At 37.9% G+C, this 15,475-nt stretch overlaps 1 protein-coding gene across 8 annotated transcripts in view; it reads right to left on the bottom strand.

The window, feature by feature from the left end:
- Positions 1–15,475, bottom strand: part of LOC134529677 (catenin delta-2) — a 124,460-nt gene that overhangs the window by 80,672 nt on the left and 28,313 nt on the right. For all 8 annotated transcript variants that reach the window (XM_063364026.1, XM_063364022.1, XM_063364019.1 and 5 more), the window contains 3 exons: positions 13,137–13,326; positions 10,160–10,366; positions 757–882 (listed from right to left, as the gene is read on the bottom strand). In XM_063364026.1, coding sequence (XP_063220096.1) covers positions 757–882; positions 10,160–10,366; positions 13,137–13,326 — 523 coding nt within the window. The remainder of the gene's footprint in view (positions 1–756; positions 883–10,159; positions 10,367–13,136; positions 13,327–15,475) is intronic.

The following is a 15,475-nucleotide window of genomic DNA, read 5'->3' as shown; positions in this document are numbered from 1 at the left end:
AAGCTGTGAAAAAGGTGGTGAAAATAAAGTTTTTCTTTGTAGTTGGGCATTATTAAATTTATTACTGGAGAGTTACCCACTACATATATCAGTATATTTAAGAGTAATTTTTGAGTTGCAGGAAATGTTTGCTATTTTAGATTTTGCACAATATTTTCATGAAAGCTGTACAAAAAAGGAAAGGGTATACACATATGGTCATAATTATTGAAGTGAAACTTTTTTTTACATATAGTAAGATAAGTAAAGGCAATGACTCATAGAAAGTGTAACAAAAAGTGCAATGCTCAGGAAGTGGGGCACTTGATGGTGGAAAGGGGAAGGAAAAATGTTGAGTACCCCACTCCTCACTGTCAGGCAAGCATTAGTGAAGTGATGCTACGGTGCTGCATTTTTCCTTATACTGGAAAGACATAGTTTTCTCTTTAAAAATCTAATACAATAATAATTGTGATAATTTGTATAGACATTTCCAAAAGTATTAGTGTGTTAATTTTTAGCATGTGTTTCAAATATTTGTGTAGCCTACAAATTTCCTATCCATCTATATGTGAAGTTTCAATTTTAAGGCATGTTGTGACAACAATATAATATACATAAATATTGTGTGACACAATGCACTACAATTCTTGATGCTTCCTCCTGTAGTTCATTATATCATAAACCTTTCTTTGAAGCAGTGTGGCACATACCATGCATGAATTTCAACAGGCGGTCCCCAAAAATTATAATGAACTAAGCACAACACATACTTACCATAACGATCTCCAGGTCCACCTGGTGATGGTGTTATTCTATAGTGATCCTGGTGAGGTGGTATCAGGGACTGATCCAGCTCTTCATACCCTGGCTGAGGAAATGTGCCACCCTTTCTCAGGTAATCTGAAATAATAATGAAATTATTAATTTATGTACTTTATGTACTTAACTTTATGCCTTAATCTTTACATATTTTAGCTGAAAATGCTTAATTTTATGCTAGCAAGTCATACACATTGTCACAAACAGGAGATAATTAAATTTTTATTCTACAAATTATGATGAAAAGAAAAATATAGTACAATATAGCTATAGTATACAAATATAGTTTTTCTACATAAAATAAATCTCATATTAATTTAATGCCATTACACTGCAAAATGGTGATATAAAGTTATGGAAATATTTTTAGAGGTTTACATTTGATTAAGATTTGTTTTGTTTTTTCTTAATATTAGTAAGTTATCTTAAAATTTGATAAATTTGATAAACGGGATATCACAAAAGTTTTGAACTAATGTAGGCTATTTAAAGTTCTGAATGTTCACGTTGACTTTTAGGCTTTTGTGTGGCCAACAACAGAAATTGATGTATGTCAGTCAGTGTTTTCGACCACACATGGGAGAGAGAGGGTAAGAGAGCAGGTTGTTGTGCTGAACTGCATAACAATGTGGTATGCAGGAGGCAGAGGCAGTTGGTAAATTTCTGCATTCACGCAATCTAAGTAGGTTACACGAGTGGCGTGGCTTTGGAGGATTCTCACTGCTCGTTACAGATCTTTGCGATTGGGCTTTTGATGAGGTGTACGACCCTGTGTGAAAAATAGGCACCATGTGAACTTATTACCATGAGATAAGCAAGCCTCTCTTCCTTTGTAGCAAAGTGTAGTTTTAAGTAAATTTATGATGCACCAAACTGTTGGTCAATCATCCTTAAGAATTGAATTAAATTAAATAACTCAAGTTTAAACTTTGAGTCCGGAGGAACACGAGGGCAATTTCATAAGGAGCAATTAATAGATCAGTTATTTGAAGATATTTTTAACTAAGATTCAAAAAGTATCTGTGCCGCCACACCAGCCTGGCTGAGCCCGGCAATGTAAAGCACTAGAACACTGCAAGAGCAGGCAACAAGAGTTTAAGATGAGCAGTTTCATGCACGCACTCTCACAGGGGTTCAGTTGGCTCAGATTTCCAGGTCCTACGAGCAGACAAGGACGGTTCTTTTCCAGTGTCCCTTGTGGCCAAGTTCTTGGCCTTATTATGAATGTACGTTCATCTTCGTAAAATTAATTTAATCATTTATGTTTTTAGATTTTATTGTTTTTTAAATGATATAATTTAGTTTAGTGATTTATTTTAAGTGTAAAGTAAGCATTGTTTGTAAGCTAAGTGTTAAAGATGTTTTAAAAGAAAAATGCTGATCTTAACTTTTGGCAAATTTAACTTAAGTGGGACCCGCACTTGAGTGGACGGTGCCTAGGATGGAGCGCGATTAAAGTGTATTTGCAAAGTTTCTGCAGTTCCTAGTGTGGACTGCGCTAAAAAGGTATTTGTGAACTGTGGCGGCACCTATGATGGCTCGCGCTATGGTAGACTTGGGAGCTGGTACGCACGCGGGTTTCGGAGGTCATTTTGCTGCGTGCGAGAACGACTCAGCAGACTGGCCCGTGATGACAGCGCGTACGCGATGGGGTTGGGCCGCCTTAAGGAGAGCTAAGCGGTCAGCTGGTGGAATCTCTTTACCGGCCGCCATGCGAGCAGGGACATGTGGTCAGCAAGTTTATGTGTTTAGGCAGCGAATGCTTGGGAGCACATATGCTTAGCCTTGCAGGATGTGAAACAGATGGCTTGCATTTTAAATAGTTCATTATTGGTGACGATGATGAAGCTCAATTTTGCGAGTTTCCATACCGCAAATACGACGCAACGTACTGTAAATACTGTCGCTCCAAATGTTCTATGGTGTTGGTCAGCCGGAATTATTAATGTGGCTATGAACACTCTTGCTCGACTATGTAAGAGAAACCACGATAACTTAGCAAGCTCCCAGTTTTGGACAGCTTTTGCAACGATTGTGATTATACTCGTTAAAGACAAAAACTGTCATCATTTCTAGTAATATACTGTTTACAAGGTCAGTGGTTAAACTTGCCTTTGGAGAAAATACATTTTAAGGGGCTCCAAACAAACTTGTCACTTTAAGATTTTTTATAAACTGTTTTAAGAAAGTTGAATAAGAAATTTTTTTAATAATAGTATCTCTCTTAGTTAACATATTGTTATTTAGTTTTTAGGAATGTTATTGGTGTATCTGAATTTATTCATGCAAAATTATTTTAATATCTTGGCATCAAGCCAATTACGTAGTAATAAAGTTAGTTATCAATTCTAAAAATGTATATGAGAATTGTTTAGGGCATTTTTTTTTTGATATTTCATATTTTTATAATCATATTGGGAAAGTCAATTAGTAATAGTACAATTGTGAGTGAAAAATCCAGTACATAAGTTGATATGCTTTGAGTACGAACAGTTGTATGTTTACGGTAGCAGAATAAATTATCAGTGGAAATCATTTTGCAATGTTTTGAATTGTACTGTTGGCCCAATTTGACTGCATAGCTTTTACTTAACCATTTTTGCTCCAATTTTTTATCAGAGCCCCGGCGGAGGTATTTTGCTAAGTAACAGTTCGTAATCAACTTTGAAATTAATTGAATATATTTGAAAAAACCATTTGCGGGGTGTTCGGACTCTGTGATCAGCCTCCAAGGGTTCTATAGCCCGATGAGGGGTCGACGTTGTGAGCGACGACACAGCTTCGGTGCTAGCCCGGACAGCTAGTAGAGGTTGGATAGGCCTCCACCGGACCACGGGTTCACTGGGTGATTGAGGGGACACAGTGTGATGTGGTAAAACGGGGTAGGCGCCAGCAATGCTGATAACGTCCAAGGGCTTAGGTCGCAGCCAATAGTCTGGTTAGCTGAGTGAGGCGGGGTTGAAGGTGGTGTTTAAGCTGGGATGGGTAGCCTCAGTCTCTGGACATAGCTGGATCTCTAACACCTCTCCAGTTTCGCGTATACGGCATATTCCTTATACACGCCCGTGGGGGCCCCAGGCCGGTAGGGCTCACACTAAGAGGGCTGGGTTAACAAACCAAAGGGGGGAGAAATCCATTATTCAGTCAGTTTTACTGTGTGATCAGCCTCTGAAGCAGAGGAGATCACACATCCTGATGTCCAGGAGGAAGGCAGTTGTTCTTAGCATGTTACCCTCCACAGTGTAAGCTTCAGTTTTATGCTTGGCAGCACCAATAAATAACTCGTACCTGTATGCCTAGTGTCTCATTTGCTACTGTTGCCATTTCACATCAGGAGCACATAGGCTACAGTACCTATCATTATTTCACAAACATATTTTCATTGAGCCAAAGTTTGTGAGTAAGCTTGTTTCAACTAAACAATATATTTATTGTATTAACGTTTTTTTATTCCTTAGAATATATTGTTACGATCGCGCTTGGCTGCAGTGCTTGGCATCGCCGTGCTCGTTCGGCCTGTCTGCGCCCCCCTTCCACCCGCATCCTCTCCCAGGTATCTCGTGTCATACTGTCTCGCAACATCCTGACCGTCGCAGCGCGCACCTGCCTCAGATCGAGTTACTTAAAAGAGGCCGCACTGCGGAATAAAAGGACTTAGACATCATTATCGGCGCGTTTTGTGGGAACCCGATGCTTGTTGCGTTTATCGGCGTTCTTTGAGCAGCCGCCGCGTCCTTCGAGGACTCACGACGCGTTTCTGGGCATTTCGACGGCGAAGGTCGCGCGATATCTCGGAGACATGCCCGATTGTTCTGGACGGGAACCCAAGGGCTATATAAGGAGGTTGGGCCGACCTTCGAGAGGAGTTCAGTGGGGAGTTCTCCCGCAGCAGAGTTTCCGGGCGATAGTGCCGCGGGTGCGGCCAAGTGGCGAAGTCCTTGGACGAAGGTTCCAGGGCAGGCAGTGAGAGAGTTCAGTGGAGTCGGGAGCTTTCCCGCGGTGGAGTTTCCGGGCGATAGAGTCGCGGGCGCGGCGGAGTCGAGCGGATCCTCGGCGAAGAGGAAGTGCGTCGGCAGCGGCAGAGTGTGGCGACGGAGTCCCGCGGCGGAGACCCACGAGGGGTGCTGCGGCGAGAGTTGCGCCAAAGGTGTGGCCCAGAGAGGTGTGCGGAACGAGTAACTGGGAAATTGACATTTATTTAAGTGTAATTAATTATTTGCCAATTTAGAAGATTATTTGTAAGACATAAGTAGTGGCCATCAATAAAACTGTGTGTGTGAAATATAATCTATTAATTGGGCTATCCTTTACGAACCCCCGCAGGTAAATCGTAACATTTTGGTGTCAGAAGTGGGATAGCCCTAATTAATAGATTTAGGATTCAGTTACAGTATTAGATTAAAAGTTAAGGATAGAATTTAGTTTACGAGAATATAGTTAGTGTTTAGAACTTTAGTGAATTTGAAATTTTCTAGAGTTAGTATGAGTATACTGTAGTCAGTGTTAGTTTTGAATGTAATAGAGATATTGTTAGTTTAATAAGAAGGTTCGGCTAGGTCATTTAAAATTAAGAACAGTATTAGAAAAAATATTATTTAGGTTGTTTAATTAATAAATTCTTTAGAGAGAGATGGCTGCTGAAGAGTTAAATGTAGAAGATATCAGGAAGATAAGGGTTCTCCTGGAAGAAATGGTGAATGACATGAGGGCATGGAGAACCAGTATGAAGAACTCTGCGAAAGAAGTGAAGAGTGAAAATAATGTGGGTAAAGACCATCATGAAGAAACAAAGAGAGGGTCAAACAATAGCCTAGAGGAAATGAAGAAGGATCAGAATGAAATGAATAATGGCCAGGAAGAAATGAAGAATGAAAAGAAGACCGAAATGAAGATAAACCTGGAAGAGAACAGCCAAAAGAAGAACAGCCAAGAGGAGACCAGCCAAGAGAAGACCAGCCAAGAGAAGACCAGCGAAGAGGAGACCAGCCAAGAGAAGACCAGCCAAGAGAAGACCAGTGAAGAGGAGACCAGCCAAGAGGAGACCAGCCAAGAGAAGACCAGCAAAGAGAAGACCAGCGAAGAGAAGACCAGCCAAGAGAAGACCAGCCAAGAGAAGACCAGCAATGAGAAGACCAGCGAAGAGAAGACCAGCGAAGAGAAGACCAGCGAAGAGAAGACCAGCGAAGAGAAGACCAGTGAAGAGAAGACCAGTGAAGAGAAGACCAGCGAAGAGGAGACCAGCGAAGAGGAGACCAGCGAAGAGGAGACCAGCCTAGAGGGGAACAGCGAAGAGAACAGCGAAGAGGAAATTAGCCAGGACATGAAGATGAAAGAAGAGCTGAAGAAAAGAACAGAAGTAGTGAAGATGAGTTACAAAGTAAGGAACATTGAAAAAGAAGAAATGAAGATAAACGAAAGAGAGAGAGGAAAATGCCAAGAAAAGCTGAAGAAAAGCCGAGAAGAGAGTCAAGAAAAGATAGAGAAGTGCAAAGAAGAAACGAAGAAAGACCAAGAAGAGATTCAGGAAGACCAAGAAGAGGTGAAGAAAGACCAAAAACAGGGGAAGAAAGACCGAGAAGAGAAAATGAAAACACAAGGAGTCATGAAGAGGGTACAAGTAGAAACTAAGTGCAGTCCAGGTGAGACACAGAAGAACCAAGAGGGCACGAGTAACCAAGAAGAGACGAAGAAGAGCCGGGAAGAAATGCTGTGCGAACAAGTAGCTGCGAGAGAAGAAATGGAGAGAAAAAGGGAAGAAACAAGGAATATGTTGGAAGGCAATAAGCAATGCACTCAAGAGTATCGGGTCCGTCCAAGGCATCGGTCAGCCCGTCTCGGGCAGCTGGCTGAACGACATGGGGCATCTGCGACGCAGAAGTGTCGCCGGGTGACAAGAGAAGCTACATCTAATGATAGAGAGGGTTATCTGGTGAGACTGTACAGCCCGCGATGGAGGAAAGGCAGGAGGCCTAAACTTCGAGTAGCATGGGGACCTCCAGGAGGAGATGCATTACCTGTTCGGGACGAACAGGTTTAAGGAGGGGGCAATGTTACGATCGCGCTTGGCTGCAGTGCTTGGCATCGCCGTGCTCGTTCGGCCTGTCTGCGCCCCCCTTCCACCCGCATCCTCTCCCTGGTATCTTGTGTCATACTGTCTCGCAACATCCTGACCGTCGCAGCGCGCACCTGCCTCAGATCGAGTTACTTAAAAGAGGCCGCACTGCGGAATAAAAGGACTTAGACATCATTATCGGCGCGTTTTGTGGGAACCCGATGCTTGTTGCGTTTATCGGCGTTCTTTGAGCAGCCGCCGCGTCCTTCGAGGACTCACGACGCGTTTCTGGGCATTTCGACGGCGAAGGTCGCGCGATATCTCGGAGACATGCCCGATTGTTCTGGACGGGAACCCAAGGGCTATATAAGGAGGTTGGGCCGACCTTCGAGAGGAGTTCAGTGGGGAGTTCTCCCGCAGCGGAGTTTCCGGGCGATAGTACCGCGGGTGCGGCAGAGTGGCGAAGTCCTTGGACGAAGGTTCCAGGGCAGGCAGTGAGAGAGTTCAGTGGAGTCGGGAGCTTTCCCGCGGTGGAGTTTCCGGGCGATAGAGTCGCGGGCGCGGCGGAGTCGAGCGGATCCTCGGCGAAGAGGAAGTGCGTCGGCAGCGGCAGAGTGTGGCGACGGAGTCCCGCGGCGGAGACCCACGAGGGGTGCTGCAGCGAGAGTTGCGCCAAAGGTGTGGCCCAGAGAGGTGTGCGGAACGAGTAACTGGGGAATTGACATTTATTTAAGTGTAATTAATTATTTGCCAATTTAGAAGATTATTTGTAAGACATAAGTAGTGGCCATCAATAAAACTGTGTGTGTGAAATAAAATCTATTAATTGGGCTATCCTTTACGAACCCCCGCAGGTAAATCGTAACAATATTATCAGTGACCCCAAATTGTGTTTGTTGCCCCTTTGCACATTGCCTAGACATTTGTTTTGTCATACGTTATTTATGTCGTCACAAAAAAAAACTGTGAATCACACGTGCCCTGCTGGCATGCTGCCAGCCATATGACGACCCCAAGGAAAGAAATTGACCATCTCGACCATAATGTCACAGCACACCGGAATGATGTCACGTCCAATCAAATTTCAGAAAGTGTAGCAGTGCGTAGTATCACATCCAAGAACTATCCTATAACCATTTTAGGCAGGAAAAACAAGGTTTTAACTCATAAATGTAGGAGGGATGGGGAGATTTTTATTTTTTTCATTCACCTGCTATCAAGAGTCATTTAAGTAAGCAATTGACAATTATTAATTAGAAATAAATTACTTTTCCCAAGAAAAACTGTAATGTAACACTATCAATACAAAAGAGAGAAGATGAAAAGTCTCAACATGATCATCATGCACAAAAATAAAATAAAAATTAGTAAATAGAAAAACACTAATATTTTATAAAAGGTAAAATTGTCTAGTAAGTTTCTCAACAAAATTGGGTTCCCTAAGTATGTTTTAAAAATCATAATTCACTCTACATTGTAACACATCATCTCGACGTGAATGTGCAAGATCTATAAAAGCATAAAATTGTTTGGTAATCAAGTCACCAATAGTCATTTGGTCATGGTCATTAAAATAACCAGTTGACTAAACCACTGCAAAATAAAACTGTCACCAACTATCAAACTTAAAAATATTAATTTTTTTTTTGTAATATTAAAATTTATTCTAATATCATCAAAAATTGAGGTTCAAGATAACCTGGATGTGAGTGATGAAAAAAATTCACAGCAACAACAAATAATTCAAGCATAATTCCAGGTTTTTTCTGGACGATGAAACTTTATGCGTTTTTCCAGCATTTTCCCGAAATTCAAGGTTGGTGGCCACCCTAATAACATTTAATAGTGAATAATCCTGCTTTTCAAAACTTCTTTTACAATGAGGTTATGTGTGGTATGGCAAATACGAATTACTGCACTGTGAATGTTAAATTCTGATGGTCTAAACAGTTTCTACCCAATTCACATGCACAGATAACAATGCCAATAGCATACTGGAGTTGGTTGTAGATAAGAGTATTTCATATAGCTGGATTTAACATTTTAGCAGCATGATGTATGATTTTCTCCTAATAAATTCCACAAAATATGAATTTTCCTCAGTGGAATATTGACATAACAAAGATTTATGCAGATGTTTCTGTTAAATATATGAGTTAAGTTTATGACACCAGAAAAACATTTTATAGTATTAATGAATAGAAAAATAAAATTTGCACATTTTTATTCTAATTGCAATTTAAAGAAAGAATGCTAACCCAAAAACATTGTGTTTTAATAAATGTAGCAATCTTCATGTGGCAGTTGTTAATGATTTGGCATACAGGTAGGTATAATGTTAGCAATACAATATTATGTACATACCAATGTAGATTCAACTTTCAAATTCCATGTTAAAACAAAACTGTTTTCGGATTAAAATTTTGTAGGGATAGCTCTATTAATTTAAAATCATCACAGAATATCTTTTTATTCAGATGAAGCTTCTGGCTAATGCAGAAGCAATACAAATGTTAATTTTTGAGTTTGGAGGCTGTGTCGGACAATAACATAACACCAGGGATAGTGTAGGCAAAATGCCCATATGTGTCCTTTCCAAAGGCATTTACAGGGGAGGAGGGTGAGCTACCCTCCTTTACGAATTTGGGGGTGGGGGGGGACAGCAAAAAACAGCAAAAATTTTAAAAACTATAAAAAATGTTTTTTAATAAATCATTATCTTTCTTTTGTAATTGTATATTATTGTATCATAATGTGGACCCTCCTTCCCAGAAAGAGGCTGAATTCCAAAAATAAATTCCTTTTTAAACTGAATTACTGCAAGGTTAGTCTCTGGCAACCAAACACAGTTGAAGAGACTGAGCAATTGGTTTCTAGGGCAATTGTGACAGTGGACAAAGATGGTAGTTGGTCTACAGATACAAGAGTATAGAGTTACATCAGGTTTTTTTTAACATTATTCTGAGTGTGACAAAGTTGGAAATATGTAAAATATTATATTAAAGTAAACGGTTGTATACAAAACTGTCTGGGTCGTAACCTTTTCAGATCCAACAGTGCTCCAAAGTAAAGCAATAATTTACCTTAAAATTGTAATCCTCACAACATACATGATTCTCTTAAGCTAATCAGGTTAACCACAAAAAAAGCAGAATACCAAATATGAGTTATCGTTAAATGCTAATTTTAGAAACATCAAATAACTTAATTAACAAAATAGTTAAAGAAGAAGAAAATTGTTACTACAGTATAGCCACATTTAGGAAACAAACTTGTAGGCTTATTATTAATCTACCACTATCTCACCATGTTGCAAAGCGGATTGTAGTGGTGGAGAATCACTACGTTCACTAGGACTAGGAGGAGTTGCAGGTCTTCCAGCATAGTTTGGCTGATCTACATAGTTGACAGTGTCTCCGTACACTGGGAAAGTCCCAGTGTACGAAGGATTTGTATACGGATACTGTTCGTAGTCTTGATAGCCTGCACGATATGCCTCTTGGTACCGAAAAGCTGAAAATATTCACAATTCTGAAAGGATGCTTCGACTTTCTTACAGATACATGAAACAAAACAATTACTACATTAAGAACATTTTGCAAGCAAAGGTCAAGCAGTACATACTAATAATCTAAACTATAAATATCATAAACATTTATAAAGCTTCCAAAAGTGAATCACCGGAAATACCCAAGCAATCAACACTAGCTTGCAGAAACTAAATGGGATTAATAAATGTTTTAATTACAATAATTTATAAGCAACTCAGGAGATTCTTTGAAAAATAAAATTTACAAGACACAGGGTTACCCAAATTAATTACATTAACCTACAGTGCCATTACAGAAGTTTGAACAAAGAACATTGGAACTAGCATTGGGTAGAATTGTGGAAGAGGAGAGGGGATATGGTAATTTTTTTATAATGCATTCCAGACTTCCAGTTAATCGAAGCATTTTGGAATTGACTTCTGGCAGTCATCCCTGACAAAACTGCCAAAATTAAGTGTAAACATACCCTGTCTTACACCTTTTTTAGCTAACAACAGATGAGTACATACAGTAGAACCTCGATGATACGTTCCCGTTTCATACATTTTCCCGTGTCATACGCCGATTAATTTTGGTCCCGCCGAAAGTACTATGTTTACAATGGTTTACTTTCCCGGAACATACACTTATAAAATCATTAATTTCCCGTTTCATACGTTTTTACGAAGCGTAAAAGCCCAAAATTCACAAATTTTTTTGTTATATTCCTCCTGATAAACTACGTTTTAATGCTTTTATTTTGAAAAACGTTCATTGTTTACATTTGCAAACGTAAGAAAATAACTTTATCCCACCATAGATATTGATAGTATCAGGAAGACTGTGCACTTCGCTAGTAGCATCTATGGCCAGCACCAAGCGAGACTAGTGGCGCACACTAGCAATGATTATGAAAATGGTGCACGCGCTTTACCAAGGCACGGATTTCATATTTTGTGCATTCATTAATCTTTGAACTGAATATACCCGTTTGTTATTGTTTTCTTACGATCGGAGTGTTTTGTATTTTACGTTTCTCAAGTTAAAAATATTATTGAAAATTGTTCTGTTGCATAAAGTTGTTTGTAAAAAGAAACAAACAAGCATAAATTTCTGATTTTCTTTTTACAATAGACTAATTTTTTTAATTTCTAATTTAGGCTTGGTGACTTTTCCTGCCCTCCAAGAAAGGACTTCATAACATTTTGTAAGGCCACTGTTTCTCATGTCAGCTTTACTTGATTATGGACTGTATTTTACATTTCTGGTGGTTTTATTATATGTATATATAATTATGAATTCATATCTTTCATATAATGCAATTATTTACACATTATGTATTTAAGTTTAATCTGACATTGTGCTTGTATGCTAGATTGAAAAAAAAAATTATTTTTGCCATTCCCTTTTCATACACTTTCCCGCATCATACACCATTTTTGTGCCCTCCGTTGAAAAGTGTATGACAGGGGTTCTACTGTAGTTCTATGTTTTTAACACCTTCACTGAAATAATTCACTTAATGCTCAGATTACCTGAACTGCACAGTACTGCAATTTCTCTCTGAGTATTATGAAACCATAGCAGCAGAGAGAACATAAAAGCAGCAGGGGAAGCTAGTAGTGGAACAGGCTTTCATGTTCTTTTCAGTGTTGTACTATCTTTTAATTAAACTTATTCATTTAGCAATAAATATTGACATGTGTCATTTTGAACTAAATTCATTTATTTTTAGCCCATACCCACCTCCCATATTCAGATTCTGTTAATATAAATTGTGTTTCCTTTGCTTTTTAAAATCATCTCAAAGCTGCATAGGAAATACCCTGACATGTGAAATTAATGAGCACTATGCAAACAGAAACTATGCATTGGTCACTTCTGCACTTTTTGAGTGTGTCTTTGGTTTACTGTCACTATAATCGAGGTTGCCTTCTACACAAGTTAACACAGTACTTGGTAGACTGAAAAATGTTTTGCAGAGGCAGTGAAACATAAAGTGTGTGCCTAATGAACCATGGCTAGTACTTTTCTAATGTTGTCTGAGCACTAAGTGTTTCATATCTATATAAAAAAAAAAAAAGCCCAAATAAACCTGTGAAGCATTTCCAAATTATATTGTTTTACATCGTTAGTTCAGTTTTGATCTGGTGAGAATAATCAAATTATTATCTTTTCCCACTATTACTTTCAAAGGTTTCTATAGCAAATTTTGTTTAGTTCCGTAATCTTTCACTGTACTGAAAGAGGAATCCAAGTAGTTGAATATAGACTACAGTGGTTAAACTCAAATAATCAAGCTTTACCATGTACATTGTACTTTAAATAAAAAATGACTAATGTATTTAAAAAGCTGAATTTACTTAAAAATGCTCCCACCTGAAACTATTTCAGTGGCCTTTGGACTAGCAAACTAAGCAAACAATTTATTCTTGATCTGGCATATTAGTATGCCACGTGGTTAGAATGTTTTAAAAATGTTCTTTTCAGAAAGAAATTACAAAACAACTCTCAGAATAGATGGCAAACATCTGTAGTGCGAGGAAATGTATTTTAAGATAAAGTAACGTTGCTGACTGTATAGCATACAAGTGCCAACTGAAAGACGAAAACACTGTGGTAACATCACATACGAGAATCATTCTAAAAAATTTTAACTCAGTATACAGCATACCATATTTTCGAAGGAGCCAATATATTTGTGCTCAAGCCACTTTTATATTAATAATTAAAACTAAGCCTGATATTGTTACCTGGGTCTATAGAAGGATAAGGTTCCTGACCAGGCATTAACTCATAGTTGGGAAATTGTGTTTGTGGATAGTTTGCAGCGGCTGTAGATGTTGGAAGCACTCCGGTGTACGGGACACCAACATAGTCGACTGACTGTCCATCAGGACCCACATGGTGAACTTCATGAACAACTTTCGTCAGTGTCGTCACCTAAAGAATTAAAAACTGTATTACACATAGGTCTTTGACAGAGACAGCATATAAGAAAGAAAATTTTGTCATTAAAATTAGTGTATTTCAACACTATCATTAAAACTTAAAACACATGTAATAATAAGTACATATCAAGCACAACTACGTTGATCAACTGCTTCAACTATTAATGGTAAGACACTTAAAATGTGTACATAAAATAACACTATATTTATGAGAGTAAACAAAAAGAATTGCTACCAAAACAACATTTAATATTCTTCTCTGATATTCCTTCGTTCAGGATATAGTTATAAATAAGAAAATAAAAAGTAGAGCTTAAAATATTTCATGCTATGTCTATAGCAAACGTTTTCAGACAAATTTCTGCTGGCCCTACATCAAAATGATAAAGAGAGGACAATAGTTCAAAGAAAATTACTCAAACGTCAATTGAATCAAATCCATGCCTTTGTGAAGGTTATGTAAAAATTGTGATATTTTGCCTTATTTTTCTTTCTTTTCTTTTGGCTCCCCAGAACCTAGGTAATTGTAAAATTAATGCAAGTGGTCCAAAGGTAAATTTAACTAAGAAGGCCTGATCTAGAGCCAAGATTTATATTTTGATAAGTTTAACTGGTATAATTTTAATTTTTGTATGTCACTATTATTGTGCATCAATTAATAAAATTACTTCAATTATGGTATATATTGAATTTCAAGTATCAAAACCAGAAATTATGTTATCGGAACTACTAAACACACACCATTTTTAGCAACAGAAAAATATTTGATTGACCGTGTAGTTAAAGTTTGTTTCTGGTGCCAACATTGTTTCAAATTGTTATGTTTTGTAACTGTCTTATTATTACAATACTATTAAAATTAATAAAAATCACTATGCAATGTTAAAAGGCCAAATCCTTACAGTACTTAAATCATTTAGGTATAAAAAAAACTTAAGTAAAGATTTATGATTTGAACCTTACATTATAATAGACAAAATTAGGTATTACAGATGAATTTTGCTGCATTTTGAGTTTTGCCTTACATTTTAATGTGTTCTGGTGTTAGGGAGTGCATTGATTTCAATTTTTCTTTGATTTATTTATTATCTATATTCACCATATAATCTTACCTCTATATACTACGGTTACATAAAAATTAAAATCACATAAAACCAGTATAACACTAGACCAAAAAAGTCTGAACATTTAAAATTGTGCACATATATATTGCAATTTAAACAACAACAAAAATAAATGCTATAAACACATTATTAAACCATATAAAGAAATTTCTAATACAACTTCTGATAAACTTAGTTAGTAAATTCTTAGAAATAATTGACTTCCTACTAAGCTATATTTGAAAAAAACATTTCTTAACTCTGGTGGGGCTTATTCATGTTGCAAATACTGGATACCATTCAGAGAATATTCTATATTTACGACCTAAAAATTTAATTTTCCCTCACTTTGAATGGCAAGTAAAGGGTCATACATATAACAATAACAAGGAAAACTTGCACGTAATATATGGCATTACCAGGAATCACAAAAAAGGTCAACAAAACTACTCATATCTGTGCTAAAATTACGGCTGAGCGTTCATAGCCGACGGACGTGCGCGCGCGCTCCCCGGCTTTAATGTGCTATTATTTCTTCACTATCGTTAAGTTCGACTCATAATTGATTCATCGCTGCTTAATCTTTCCGACTTTCATGGGTTTTCATTACCCGATAATAATGATTCGATCATTGAATTAGTTCCAGACACGGTTACTAAAATGTTCAGATCGCCTACTAAAAAAGTGATTTCTAATTCGCCGGGAATATCTGAAAAAGCAAGTGAAAGTTCATCGAAGCAAAAATCTTCTAATGAAGCTTGGACGGTAAAACTTCTGGATCCCACCATGGAAGACTTAATCTCGGCCGTGAAATCCCTCAGTATGAAATTTGAAGAGTTAAAAAGCGAGAATATGGTGTTAAAAACCCTTCTTATCGACTCTCGTAGTGAAACTGCAGAGATAAAAAATGAACTGCAACAGATTAAACAGATCTTATCTTCTAAGACTGATTCTGTTAATTCATACAGTCAAGTAGTTAAAAAAGTCTCCTCAAACAAGAAACCTGCTTGTGTCGAGTCATCCGGTGTATCTGGCAAC

Source organism: Bacillus rossius, chromosome 2, assembly GCF_032445375.1.
Source record: "Bacillus rossius redtenbacheri isolate Brsri chromosome 2, Brsri_v3, whole genome shotgun sequence".
Taxonomy (NCBI): Eukaryota; Metazoa; Arthropoda; class Insecta; order Phasmatodea; family Bacillidae; genus Bacillus; species Bacillus rossius.
This window is presented reverse-complemented; position numbering and strand designations above follow the sequence as displayed.